Here is a 14,006-nt window from a genome sequence, read left to right as displayed (position 1 = left end):
GAGTTCTGCTGTCTCACCAGCGTCCCCCTTGTGCTCACTGGATCTCGAAATCTTGCATCTTGTGGATGGCATCACTCACTCACCCCGACAGATCTGTGAGACAAACTCGCTTCGAGACCGGCGCCTTCGCCAAACGAGCCGCGACCACATGTTCGTGAGGCATGTGCGTGTACTGCCCGTAGTGCCTAGTATTTTTAGTCTCAGTTCTTTGTTCTCTCATATTGCCAAAGGCCCAGTGCATGTCGTCTTGTCTGTGACAAATTTCCCTCCCTCCCACGTTGGTCTTGTGTCCCGCCGCCCTGGCATGTGTGTCCCGGACGAGTGGCCACGAACAGTCCGAGGAATTGAAAAGTAAAGCGCAGTATTTCACCCGAGCTCTGGAAATAACTGCCCGCGCCTACGACACACATTGTCATCGGTGCATTCGTCCGTCATGGCCGCACAGGGCATCCCCTGCGTTGCTCAATCCATCCAATATAGCCATTGGCCAATAGCGAGGGCCAGAGCCTCGGGATTTTCAATTCCTTCTTCTCTGCTCGTCATTTTGGCCTCTTCTCTGCCGCTATTGGGCGCAGTCCACCCATCCATGCATTTTTCTCGGCGCCAACGAGCGCTATCCTGCAATAAATGGATCGCGATTGTGTGCTAACCGCTGCGCCGGCGCCTGGACAGCCTTCAGCTGGCAACTTCGTTGCTAGCTTAGCTCGGACACGTCCTAAAAGTCAGCTCGAGACAATCGGCTCATTTCTGGATAGCGTCCAATGCAAGAAAGTATATTCAAACTTAGCAAGCAAATCCGTCCCACTGACGTGGCTATTGTCACGTTGACCGTGCCGATCACGGGCTGTGTTGATTTCTGGGTCGATTGGCCGCTCCTCTTCCTCCTCATCACGATCCCGCCAACTCCAGCTTGACTCGCCTTGAGATTTATCCTAAATCTACGATCAATCTCTATGCGGCGCAACACAATCGGTCCCTCCATTGTGGAGGCGCACAGCCAATAGACTGGACGGAGTAGCAGGATTCATGCCAGGATTGGATAAATATTCAGCTGCTGGAGAGCCAATTGGTCTGTGATGGTTGTCGAGCTGCTTCTTTAACCAGCCGAAAGGTTGAGCCAATGGCCGGCCTGCATAAGTTATTAGCTTGCCCCTCCGAGAACCTGAAACAGCATTGATTTCACTAGCGACTGCTACGTTCGACGTCGTTTGCATCATCCTTCAAGTTTCGATCTCCTCCGATGGCCTTGACCAGCTATTCTTAGCACTAGTGTGGAAGGCCGAATACTACTAGCACGATGGCTCTGTTAAGATTGATGAGTCTCAGTTGATTAATCACATGATGGCGACATATAACAGTTCCCTGCAGCCTTCTCCTGTCTGCCCTACAAGGCCATGGAAGATCCTCTTACACGATAGAAAGAGAGAGGGAAAGAAACTTAACGCCATGCCTGTGCGGAGCACACGCATCCTTTTCGTTAGTAACCATTCAGAGAGTCTTTATGACATGACATCTGCTTTGGCATTTAGCAATGAAACTATCGAGGTATTCGCGACGGGGGCGTCCGTTGAATTGGCTGCGAAGATGAGCGACTCTTTTCTAAACTATGTAGAGTTTTACAGAGGATTCATGCCTTCTCTCCGTCTTATGACCAGCTTACTTTTCTAATCGACAAAATCACAAAAAGGTAGTATGTATAGGTACCCAGACGAGGTACATGGTACAGAGCACATCCATTGATCGTACTGCCGCACATTTGTAGAGATACTCGTATCCAGCTAAATGCGACCACACCCACATGGCAATTTCTCACGTCCATATCTCTAGCGTTTCAGGCCCATTATTATGAAAGATAATACCTCACGATGTTGCACAAAGCCCATCACAATTACCGACCGCTTTTGCTCTCGCATATAGAATTCTCACCGTAGAAGCGCAATTTCGCTAGGTGAGTTCATCTGGACTCGCTGACTCGCTGCAGGGCTTCACTATTGAAACTGCTAAGATCTGGCTCCTTGCGCCTTGCGGAGACGGCCCCGCGCTTCAATCTGTTACGGAAGCAATGGCAGTGTCAAAAGAAGGCCTTGTTGGTATCCCTGCGCACTGCAAATCTACATGCGATGCGATTTTTCATCATGGACCAGCTGCAGTGATGAGCTGCATTGTTAACTCCGTCCCCGCTGAGGATGTCTTGCACATGTTGGGCAAGACAACGTGAGTGCTGCCCTGCTGCTGTTGCTGTTCCTACCCGGCAATTACAGGTCCACTAACAATTTGATGTGCGATATGCGGCGTAAGCACAACAAGCAGGGAGGCGCCAGTGCTCAGATGCTGATATTGCAAGGTAACACATGTGTCGTATCAGTATAGCACAGCATCTAGAGATTTGTAGAACGCATTGTTACGAACAATGGTACATTTGAAAAGGGCAGCCGCCCTTCCTGCAAGGCGAGATTAGCAATGCAGCAATGGCGGTGACAGCATCCAGGTTCTGTTCCTCTCTACCTGTGACACCAGTTCGGGAACAGGCACACCGAGATTTGGATGATTATGTCCAAGTTGCACTGCCACTCGACTACCGTAATACACGGAGCGCGTAAAATACAGGCGGTACGAGAACTTCGCAAAGAGCAGAGAAAAGCCTTCGACTTCCCCAGCGACGGCGCCTCTTGCACGAAAACAAAAGGGAAACTTGGCGCTGGCAGCCAGAGCTCCCGAGACCCGCCCCCTGGATGGGATCGGGTAGTCCGTCCCGAAGACTTGCTTTGGCAACCATCACCATCACGCGTTTGTGACAACGTGATGATCTCCTAGCCAGGGGTTGTCTGGTTTAGGGTTTGTGGATGCAGAGCTTACTGGCCTACCAGTGTGGTAGTCGTGCCTGTATTAGCCAAAGTTTCGTCCTCAATTTGGCACAGATATCCGTCGGTCATAAACAAATATGTATTGTCCATCAGCTTAGAGTTTTCCCGTATGAGCACGAGCGCTTGGGCCTTCGGCCCTTTTGAGAGCCATCTTCTATTTGGAGCTTCTGGAAGCGGTACAACACAAGAGCGCCCCGAACCGCGGGCGTCATGGTTTGACGGTTGAAAGTTATTTCTACAATTGTCAATCTCGGCGACGATGCTATGACTATCCTGGGAGCTCAGGTGGACAGAACGGGATATAAGAGTAGGTATACTAATAATTGTTAATATTACGCGGCCCACATTTGCGTTGTGCGTTCTCTAATGGCATCCATCTTTATTTTTGGAGTTTCTTGCTACTGCAACTTTGAACATGGTGTAAATATTCTTTTTAAGCGTAGTATCGGTTTACCGGGGCTGACATTGCCAGCTATTTTCTGCCAGCTGCAACAGTTGTCGTCGGACCGTTTCGGCCCGTCCATCCAACGTCATTCAACCATGGCGGGGCACGCCGCAGCCCAAAGAATTTCCACAGGCGAAGCTGGTTGATGCAAAGATCTCTGGAGCAGGCGAGCTTTACAGATAATTGGCCGGAGCTCCTAAACGTAGATTCTAAGCGAAGCTACCCGCTATTCGACTGGAGCCAGATTCCAAAAAGCTCTGTCGGGCTATAACTGCACACAGATAGCAGACATGGAGGCCGAGATCAGAGCTGTTCTCCCCAATATCGACCCGGTCGTGTCTGACTACTCCGTCGGATACCTGACCCATGCATCCACTGCCTGGTCAGGCGAAGAGGGTGAGGTGCAAGATCCTCTCAGCGAAGCAGCTGTGGCGGTCACCGAATTGCTTCTCTCCGCCTCCGGGGGCAAAGATGCCGCTCTCGAAGAAAAGATCAAGCAGCTCGTGGAGAAATGGGTCAACAAGTATGCCGAAGCCAATGGAGGTCAGAAATTGGGCCCCATGGCCATCAGGAGATTAGACCAAACGATCCAGGTCAGCTCTCAACGCAACATGTCGTCTACTTTGGCCGTCGCTGGTGGTGCTGTCGACTTGGAGTCCGCCAATGTTAGAAAGGTTGAGTCCAAGGTTGATCGCAAGAAGCTCGAGAAGGCCGAAAGGAAGATTGCCGCCAAGCAGCAGAAGAAGACGTTCAAGACGGTCGAGTACGAGGCCTCGAGATTGCTTGACCAGCCCGAGGATGCACAGTCCTATGAAGAGTTTTACATGGCTGTCAACCCGCTGCAGATCGGCTCGTCGGGAGCCAACAAAACCAAGGACATCAAGTTGGATAACATCGATGTGTCTATTGGTGCTAACCGTATCCTCACTGATACCACTCTTACGCTCGCGTACGGTCGTCGCTACGGTCTCGTTGGTAACAACGGTGTGGGTAAATCTACGCTGCTGAGAGCTCTCTCCAGGAGAGAAGTCGCCATTCCTACGCATATTTCTATTCTTCACGTTGAACAGGAGGTAAAACATGTCTTTCCCTATTTTATTTACGAGTATCACTGCTAACTTGGATATGTCAGATCATGGGTGACGATACTCCGGCTCTACAAGCAGTTCTTGATGCCGATGTCTGGCGAAAGGTTCTCCTCAGAGAACAAGATGTAAGACAACACCGGCAATGGTCATGTTTAGAATTTGTTTTCTAACTTAATCTCTTAGGAACTCACGAATAAATTGGCAGAGCTAGAAATCCAGCGAGCTCCCTTGGCTGACACATCAGCAGATGCTGCTAGGCTGGATCTTGAGAAGGAGACTATGGACACTAAGCTAGGTGACGTTCAGGCTAAGCTGTCTGAAATGGAGTCCGATAAGGCAGAGTCACGGGCTGCTAGTATTCTTGCTGGTCTCGGTTTCTCTCCTGAGAGGCAGCAATATGCGACCAAGACCTTTTCTGGAGGTTGGCGTATGCGTTTGGCTCTGGCGCGTGCTCTGTTCTGTGAACCTGATCTGCTGCTTCTTGACGAACCGTCTAACATGTTGGACGTTCCTTCGATTACTTTCCTTTCCAATTACCTTCAAGATTACCCAAGCACGGTTCTCGTCGTCTCTCACGACAGAGCATTCCTCAACGAAGTCGCGACAGACATTATCCACCAGCACTCTCAGCGCCTCGATTACTACCGCGGTGCCAACTTTGAGTCTTTCTACGCCACGCGTGAGGAGCGTAAGAAGACGGCCAAGAGAGAATACGAAAAGCAGATGGCAGAGCGAGCTCACTTGCAGGCCTTTATCGACAAGTTCCGTTACAACGCAGCCAAGTCGTCAGAAGCTCAGTCCCGTATCAAGAAGCTCGAGAAAATGCCTGTGTTGGAGCCGCCTGAGAAAGAATACGACGTTAAATTCCAGTTTCCCGAAGTGGAAAAACTGTCACCGCCTATCATCCAGATGTCGGAAGTCAGCTTTGGATATACTGTTGACAAGCCTTTATTGAGGAATGTAGATCTCGACGTTCAGCTGGATTCTCGAATCGGTATTGTTGGGCCCAACGGTGCTGGTAAGACGACGGTCTTGCAGCTCCTTATTGGAAAACTCTCAGCATCAAAGGGTATCGTCACGTCACATCCACGACTTCGCATTGGATTCTTTGCGCAACACCATGTGGACTCGCTTGACCTCACCATGAGTGCTGTCAGCTTCATGGCAAAGGCGTACCCCGGAAAGACTGATGAAGAGTATCGCCGTCAACTGGGTGCTTTTGGTATCACTGGTACAACAGGATTACAAAAGATGGCCCAGCTTTCTGGAGGTCAAAAGTCCAGAGTAGCATTTGCCTGTCTGGCATTGACACAACCCCACATTCTCGTGCTGGACGAACCGTCCAACCACTTGGATATTGAAGCAATGGACGCCCTGTCTGAGGCATTGAACGAGTTCCAGGGAGGCGTGCTGATGGTTTCCCACGACGTAACAATGCTGCAGAACGTCTGTACATCCCTGTGGGTGTGCGACGGTGGCACGGTTGAGAAGTTTGACGGCAACGTGCAGCAGTATAAGAAGAAGATTGCGGCTCAAGCAGACGCTGCGGGAGTTGTCAAGGCGCATTAGTTTAGCTTCTTTTTCTTTGCATATACCTTAGTATCTAAGTATGATATACTACTACTGCTAGTACTTATAACTACCTAAACCAGTCTCAATGCTCTGTATTCACGTCTCTGCTCTGCCAAAGTGATGCCAGTCTTCGCGTTCGCGACAATACAGCGCTAGCGGGGAAACGTGGTGGGGGGGCGCCAACGCTCATCTCGGCTCATGAGCTGGCGTTGCAGGAGGCGACACGATCAGAACAGACTTGGGCAACGTTGCGGTAACGGGCAAAGGAGAGCCTGTTGAAAGCAAAGCGATGATCCTCGCCCAACGACCAGGTACGGCCAGGCATCGGCTTAGCGTGCTTGTATGTTCTCGCTGGCACTGAGCTGCGTGTGTCCCTACACCCCTTTTTTTGAGCCTGTACGAGCATGCAGTGACATCTTTTTTGCCGAGATTTCCAACAGCAATGCAGCCACCTGGCGATTCTCTCCAGGGATCAACGAGGCACGGTAGCGAATCAGATTGCATTGATTCGTTTTTCTAGCCATGATTGATTGTGCCGTCTACATAGCTGCATACACGGAGGTAGCATCATAAATCTTCTACTTGCCTAGTTATACAGCAACAACATCAACAACAACGCCCTGAAGCACTTGATCGGGTTTACTGCCTTTCCCCCCTTCTTCAGGCGCCAGGTGGCCCTGTGCCGGTGCCAAACGTGCTAAGCAGCCACTGGCTCTCCTTCCCCGGCTGGGCCCCGCCTGGCGATGGGGCCCATGGCGGTGAACCATCTCCACCCAAGGCGTCCCAACCTTCAAACAAAAACCACCAGCTCCTCCAAGCCCAAGCTCTTGTCCTGTAAACCCGCGAAGCTCTCCATAGCTCTCGAGATCCTCTCCTTCTCTGACTTTCTCTCTCCTTCGTCGGACTCGATATCCGAGATTTTCTAATTTACCACAACAGCACCACCTCCAGCCAAAATGCGTGAGATTGTACGTCCCCCTCCCCCCTTTCTTTTTTGTTTACTTTGGTCCCTCTCTGCAAACGCGTTGGAACCCCTGAAATTGTACCCCGCCAACCACGACACATGAACATCTCGAATTTTTTTCACGCCCAATTCGACCCGATTGAATCGCGTTGTGATGTTGAGGATATGGCATTTGCTAATTATTGATTCTTTTTTCGGCGAATAGGTTCACATCCAGACCGGCCAGTGCGTAAGTCAACAGCCTCTATGAATCCGCCACGGAAGCGGTGTCCAGGAGCTCACCACATTCAACAGGGTAACCAAATCGGTGCCGCCTTCTGGCAAACCATTTCCGGCGAGCACGGCCTCGACAGCAATGGTATCTACAACGGCTCTTCTGAGCTCCAGCTGGAGCGCATGAACGTCTACTTCAACGAGGTATGTCTGGCTACGCCAAAAGAGGACACCTGGAAGACGTCCCGTTCTGACCTTGATGGTGCAGGCCTCCAACAACAAGTATGTTCCTCGCGCTGTCCTCGTCGATCTCGAGCCCGGCACCATGGACGCCGTCCGTGCCGGTCCTTTCGGTCAGCTCTTCCGTCCCGACAACTTCATCTTCGGCCAGTCCAGTGCCGGAAACAACTGGGCCAAGGGCCACTACACCGAGGGTGCTGAGCTCGTCGACAACGTCCTCGACGTTGTCCGCCGTGAGGCCGAAGGCTGCGACTGCCTCCAGGGCTTCCAGATCACCCACTCTCTCGGTGGTGGTACCGGATCTGGTATGGGAACTCTCCTGCTCTCCAAGATCCGCGAGGAATTCCCCGACCGAATGATGGCCACTTTCTCCGTTGTCCCATCCCCCAAGGTGTCCGACACCGTCGTTGAGCCCTACAACGCCACCCTCTCCGTCCACCAGCTTGTCGAGAACTCCGACGAGACCTTCTGCATTGATAACGAGGCTCTCTACGACATCTGCATGCGCACCCTCAAGCTGAACAACCCTGCCTACGGTGACCTGAACTACCTTGTCTCCGCTGTCATGTCAGGCATCACCACCTGCTTGCGATTCCCCGGTCAGCTTAACTCTGATCTCCGCAAGCTGGCTGTCAACATGGTTCCTTTCCCTCGTCTCCACTTCTTCATGGTCGGCTTCGCTCCTCTGACCAGCCCCGGTGCTCACTCTTTCCGTGCCGTCACCGTGCCCGAGCTCACCCAGCAGATGTTCGACCCCAAGAACATGATGGCTGCTTCTGACTTCCGCAACGGTCGCTACCTGACTTGCTGCTCTATCTTGTAAGTGACGATGATGCCTCGGCGTAGTGAGATGCAGTGCTAACAAATATATCTAGCCGTGGCAAGGTCGCCATGAAGGAGGTTGAGGACCAGATGCGAAACGTGCAGAACAAGAACTCCACCTACTTCGTTGAGTGGATCCCCAACAACATCCAGACTGCCCTTTGCGCCATCCCCCCTCGTGGCCTGAAGATGTCATCCACCTTCATTGGTAACTCCACCTCCATCCAGGAGCTGTTCAAGCGTGTCGGCGAGCAGTTTAGCGCCATGTTCCGTCGCAAGGCTTTCTTGCACTGGTACACTGGCGAGGGTATGGACGAGATGGAGTTCACTGAGGCCGAGTCCAACATGAACGACTTGGTGTCTGAGTACCAGCAATACCAGGAGGCTGGTATTGACGAGGAGGAGTACGAGGAGGAGGCTCCTATGGAGGCCGATGAGGAGTAAAAAGCGAGCTGATTGTGTTCTAACTTTATATTCTTTGGGTGCATGCGTTTGTGCAACCCTGATCAGCACTGTAGGACTTGCCTTGCAGAGCTTGTTGAGATGACTGGACGACTATTTTGATATCCACGCGCGATATGGCAGTCTGTCAGAGTAGCAAGTGTTTATAAACTAATGAAAATAAACGAGTACAACTATTGTACTACGGTAACACTTTTGAAACAATTGTTACATGGAGAATTCCGTAATGTTTGCCCAAACGCTGCAATGAACTCGGCATATACAGTATATATGCTTTCAATCCATATAGATATATACATATACATCTATATATCATGTTATTAAAAGCTGCCGTTTTAAGTAAATACCGTGTTACCTCGCTTTTTTTCAATGATAAAATCTAGTTTCTAGATCATTTAATTGGCTAAATCTTGTAATTTTCACTACAATTAATTATCGTCGAACATGCGAGGGAACCACAATAAATGAAAAATTAAAGAGCTTGATTGGTTCATGAAGCTCGATAATAACGTTTCATTGGCTGGATAGTAATTTATTATGGTTCCCTCGCTTTTCCGACGATGATTCATTGTGGTTCCCTCGCAACTTCGACGATAATTGTAGAGTTTAATTGGTTAGATTCTTCATTTCCCCTACTTTTTACTTTATCGTCGAAAAAGCGAGGTTATACGCTCCTAGGTAGACCAATAGCAAATCTACCCTGAATATTTGTGCTAGGATCTAGGTAGATTTCTGCTCTCCGTATTTCCTTCTTTAATACATTACCACCTCTACAGCTCTTGAGTAAATTGGTCTTTTAAAGTTCTGATCATTTTCACTTTGCATATGCCTTTAGTACATTGATGAAAGTCTAATCATATATAAAACCGCTGGTATATTCTTGATGACTACTCACTCGTAGTGTAGCCGCTACTAGCTATCTGCGCCCGGGGCATTTGCTGAATTTAGGCTGCAGCATCCACACTGACGGCGTCGTCTTTTATTTAGCCCAATTGATCCTGAATTCTATGGACGACAGTGTCATCCGCACGAAGATTACTGAGGCAGATACGATGGTGGACTCAAATGAAGTCTTAGAAAAGAAACTTGAAAACCTTGGAGTCGACACTGAGCGGGATTCGCGCACCCATGAGGATCAGGCAAGGGCAGAATCTAGAGCGTCGCTTGGCAGCGATGATGCCTCTTGGGTTGTTGTGGTAAACGAATCGATTAATTTATCAGCTGTGGAAAAATCATCTAACCGCCGTGCTAGTCGGATTCTTTACAGAAAGCTTCAACGACCGAGCCTGGCGGTGTCTCAATTCACGATTCTGCCAATTTAGCATCTGAAGAGCTGAGACGCGAAAATCATGAGCCCGCTGCGGGAAATCAGACTACAATTCACAATAAAGAGCTTGATGTTGGACTATATATTGACTCAGTGCTCGCGGGGGATGGCTATGTCTCGTGGCCAGAGGATGTCAAGGCAGAAGTAAGGGAGCAGCTGGTTAAGAATGCAGGTGGCATGTAAGTCATCCCGGCTCAAAGCCTTACATCTCGCTGTATATCACAAACCGACCTCTGACTATCTTAGACTTCACTATGCTAGTAACCAGCTCGATACATTGAAAGGCCTCACGGAACCTACACTCATCCGCAAAGCTCTGAGGGATCTCCCTCAACACATTGACGCAATTCATGAGGGAATATTGCTGAGTACCGACAAACGATTCCGGTCTCAAATTATAAGTTCTTTGAAATGGGTAGCTTTTTCACTCGGCACTTTAGATGTCAGTCTATTATCGGAAGTCTTCACTCTGCATCTAGACCGAAGCCAGGCTTCAGATGAAGCGGAGGCGTTCTCTGCTGATAACATTTTGGATTATTTCTCGGGGCTGCTGATTGTCAAGGATGGTTACGTTCGGTTTGCTCGCCCCTCTATCAAAGAGTATTTGACCTCTAGCAGGATCAGCAACAGCGCTGCATTTGCCTTTTCCTTCACAGCGGCTGATGCGTATCTACACATTGGAAAATCTTGTCTAGAATATCACCTACAACGCAACCCCCCAGACGATGCATCTTTTTCTGGGATCGTGGAGGAACAGGATGGAGAAAACTCGTCACAATTAAGAACTTATGCGACCAAGAATTGGCTTCTGCATCTAGATAGGGCCCCTCGTTCGTCTTGGCCGCTTGACGTCTTTAAAGCCGCAAATCTTGCCCTCAGTATCCGCAGCCGAAGCCTCTATAGCATGATAGACTCGATTACTGATCGCCCATTCTCCCTTGACGAAGCGTGGCTAAATCCACTGATATATACTGCCCACTTGAACGCATACCAGCTTACTGAGATGTTGATCTCAGAAGGGCTCGATACCCATCAGTATTACAGTCAAGGCGATTTAGATGCTGCGCTGCTAAATGCTAGCTCAGCTGGAAGCTATGAAGTTGTCCAACTTCTCCTTGAAAAGGGTGCTGGTGTCGACGTCAAGAGCGCGGATTATCTAAATCCTCTGATAGAGGCCGCAGAGGGTGGTCATCTGGAAATTGTGCGATTCTTGGTTGAAGAGAAATTCGCCATGAACGTTTTCAGCAAGGCTTTGGATGCTGCAGCAAGAAAAGGTAATTTTGAAGTCGTCGAGTTTCTTGTTCTTAACAAGACCCCGGTCACCAAATACGCTCTCAAAACTGTAGCTGGGTCATTTGGGGATTCGCCTGAATCCCTAGAATGCTTACAGCTTTTGCTTGATAATAGCAAGGGTATGAGGCTACAAGGGGCGCTCTGCAAGGCGGCCTACAATGGGAACTGGAAAGCATTTGAGATGTTGCTTAGCAGCGGCGCGGATATAAATGGCCTTGATGGACGTTATGGCACTCCACTCCATGTGGTGTGTGCGGCCTTCGACATAGACGAATCGCGAGTCGAGTATTTGTTGAGTCTGGGCGCAGATCCCAAGATCAGAGGAGGGATGCACGGAACACCCTTGCAGGCTGCCTGTTATTCTTATGCTGGCAGAGATGAGAAGGCTGCTATCAGGGTTGCGAAGCTCCTTATGGCCCACAGCGTTGATATCAACGAGGCAGGAGGAGAGCAAGGCAGCGCTTTGAAAAACGCATGTGGATCGAAAGGCAAGGACGGCGTCTCTTGGTATTCCCTGGTAAAACTTCTCCTTGAAAACGGCGCAGATGTAAATGCTAAAGGAGGGCCATACGATACCGCTTTACAAGTCGCATGCCATGTTGGACATGCTGATATCGTACGGTTGCTCTTGGATTGGGGAGCGAATGTAAATCCCGGAGGCGAGGGGTATGTGCATGCGTATGTACATGCGATAATTGCTGCGTCTTTTACACGACCCAAAGAAGGATATGAAGGGGACATCGAAATGGTACAGCTGCTGCTTGACCATGGTGCCGATATCAATGTGACAGGCAGCAACGTGTTTGGATCTGCACTACAAGCTGCATCCACAGCTGGAAACATGAAGCTTGTCCGCTTCCTACTTGACCGCGGTGCAGAAGTAGACGTGGAATTTGCGAATAGCGGAACTGCGCTCAAAGCTGCCTGCGCCCGGGGCCACAACGAGATAGCACGCTTGCTTCTCGACAGCGGTGCCGACGTGAACGCAGGAGGTCGCAATGCCGGGGTCATCATACAGACTGCTTGCTGGGGTGAGCGCAGTAATGATGAAATGATTCATATGCTGCTCGATCACGGCGCTGATATTCGTCTTACCGGCTTCACCTACGTCCCGCTTTTGCATATTGCCGCCATATCGGACGGCATTCAAGATAATGCCGTGTTGAAGCGGCTTCTGGATTTAGGTGCTGATATTAACGAGATAGACACCAACCGTGGCACGCCGCTTCATGCCGTACTGCGTAAATCATACGAGAATAACAGCATAAAGCCCAGTAGGATCCGGTTTCTCATCGAACATGGCGCAGACGTCAACCTTGTGGTCCCCACCTTTGGATTTGGCTCGCCGCTGCATCATATATGTGCCAATCCAGTTTACGATTCTAATAAGTATTCTCCCCAGGAAGCGGTAGCTCTTCTTTTCGAACTTTGTCCACAGCTTGATGTAAACGCTCAAAGCGGACGGTATGGCTCAGCCCTACAGGCGGCGGTGTTTTGCGACCTCGAGGAAACAGTCAAGGTTCTACTCAGCCATGGGGCTGATATCAATGCATATGGGGGGAGGTATAACAATGCACTGAATGCCGCTGTTATCAGAGGGTTTTGGAATACCGCCAAGATGTTGCTTGATCGTGGGGCGATGCCAGATTGCCTTGGGCGAGATAGCCCAGACGAAAAATGGCTTGCTAAGATTGAGAAAGAAGATGGCAAGAGAGCTGTAGAGAGATATAGGAAATTTTGGGATGTGGAAAGAAAGAAAGCATTGGAAAGAAAGAAAACAGTGGAAAGAGAAAGCGAATCAAGTGCTTAGATAGCCGAAGAATATTGAAGAGAGAAAATCTCAAGTTTTTAAAGAAGAGGGAGATCTCGCCATCAGTGTCTATAGCTGGCAGAATTCACAACCAGGCGGTGTGTTGGCAGTCTATTTATTGCAATCTTCTCTGAACTCTCTCTCTCTCTGTCTCTCTTTTTTTTTTTTTTTTTTTTTTTCTCTTCCTTCCTCTTCATTCAAACATCTACACACATCTTGACCAGCTTCATCAAAAAGAGCCTCTTGCAGAAAAAGCACTCTGCAATTGAATAAGACGTGTCGCCCGTAAGCAAGGAAACTTACTCAACATTCAGTAGCACCGTCAACCAAACTCACATTGCATTCTTTCACAGGAACTACTATCAATCTAAGCAACGAAGTGAAAGCGACATAGTGTTTGACAAGCAAGAAATGAAGAAAGCCCCCAAGAGAAAGCTCGGCGACATGCCTGAAGACTCGACCGAAGAGAAGTATGCCGCACGCATTGTCCACCAAGCAAAAGCTAAAGTCATGAAACAAAACTTTACTGAAGATAATTTACCGAAATGCTTGGAGGGAGCTGCGGGAAATTTGCAATGGAGGAAAGGAGCTTATTTTGAAAACTCAAAGGGGGTAGCAAGCATTGCGCTGGTAGCTACTCGTATGCTTCGAGATCTGCTATACTCCCGGGAACAGATGACTTCGCGAGATATCCAAGAAATGGAGCACTTCTTGATATATATAGGAGGTGAAAGAGGAATGCAAAATTTTGCCAAGGAACTGCGTTCAATTGGTCAAAACAATAACGCAACTTCCGATACGAGATTCCGCAACTTGTTTGGACACGATGGCACTTTTACTTCTGCTCCATAGGAGCTGAAATTAAGAGCTCTTCAGACGTCTGCCCGAAACTGAGATACGAGTGCG

General features: G+C 49.4%; 4 protein-coding genes across 4 annotated transcripts; all 4 read left to right on the top strand.

The window, feature by feature from the left end:
* Window positions 1-3,599: 3,599 nt before the first annotated feature.
* TrAFT101_001468 (uncharacterized protein) lies at window positions 3,600-5,966 on the top strand (the record flags this gene model as incomplete). The annotated part of the gene is made up of 3 exons (XM_024907731.2): window positions 3,600-4,382; window positions 4,442-4,522; window positions 4,581-5,966. The coding sequence occupies 3 exons, from the start codon at window positions 3,600-3,602 to the stop codon at window positions 5,964-5,966; spliced, it is 2,250 nt and encodes a 749-aa protein (XP_024762569.1).
* A 959-nt stretch (window positions 5,967-6,925) lies between these two features.
* Window positions 6,926-8,652, top strand: TUB2 (Tubulin beta chain (Beta tubulin); the record flags this gene model as incomplete). The annotated part of the gene is made up of 5 exons (XM_024907730.2): window positions 6,926-6,937; window positions 7,139-7,162; window positions 7,228-7,350; window positions 7,415-8,205; window positions 8,262-8,652. 5 exons carry the CDS (start codon window positions 6,926-6,928, stop codon window positions 8,650-8,652), a joined length of 1,341 nt encoding a protein of 446 aa, XP_024762568.1.
* Window positions 8,653-9,698: 1,046 nt separating this feature from the next.
* On the top strand, window positions 9,699-13,206 carry TrAFT101_001466 (uncharacterized protein). Its single transcript, XM_066126333.1, has 3 exons — window positions 9,699-9,866; window positions 9,923-10,176; window positions 10,244-13,206. Exons 1-3 carry the CDS (start codon window positions 9,723-9,725, stop codon window positions 13,098-13,100), a joined length of 3,255 nt encoding a protein of 1,084 aa, XP_065982434.1. The 5' UTR covers window positions 9,699-9,722; the 3' UTR covers window positions 13,101-13,206.
* Window positions 13,207-13,511: 305 nt separating this feature from the next.
* On the top strand, window positions 13,512-13,952 carry TrAFT101_001465 (uncharacterized protein; the record flags this gene model as incomplete). Its single annotated transcript, XM_024906420.2, has 1 exon — window positions 13,512-13,952. The coding sequence occupies one exon, from the start codon at window positions 13,512-13,514 to the stop codon at window positions 13,950-13,952; it is 441 nt and encodes a 146-aa protein (XP_024762566.1).
* Window positions 13,953-14,006: the final 54 nt, after the last annotated feature.

This window comes from Trichoderma asperellum, chromosome 1 (genome assembly GCF_020647865.1).
Source record: "Trichoderma asperellum chromosome 1, complete sequence".
In the NCBI taxonomy this organism is placed as follows: domain Eukaryota; kingdom Fungi; phylum Ascomycota; class Sordariomycetes; order Hypocreales; family Hypocreaceae; genus Trichoderma; species Trichoderma asperellum.
Note: the sequence above shows the minus strand (reverse complement) of the source record. Positions and strands in the feature narration are given on the sequence as shown.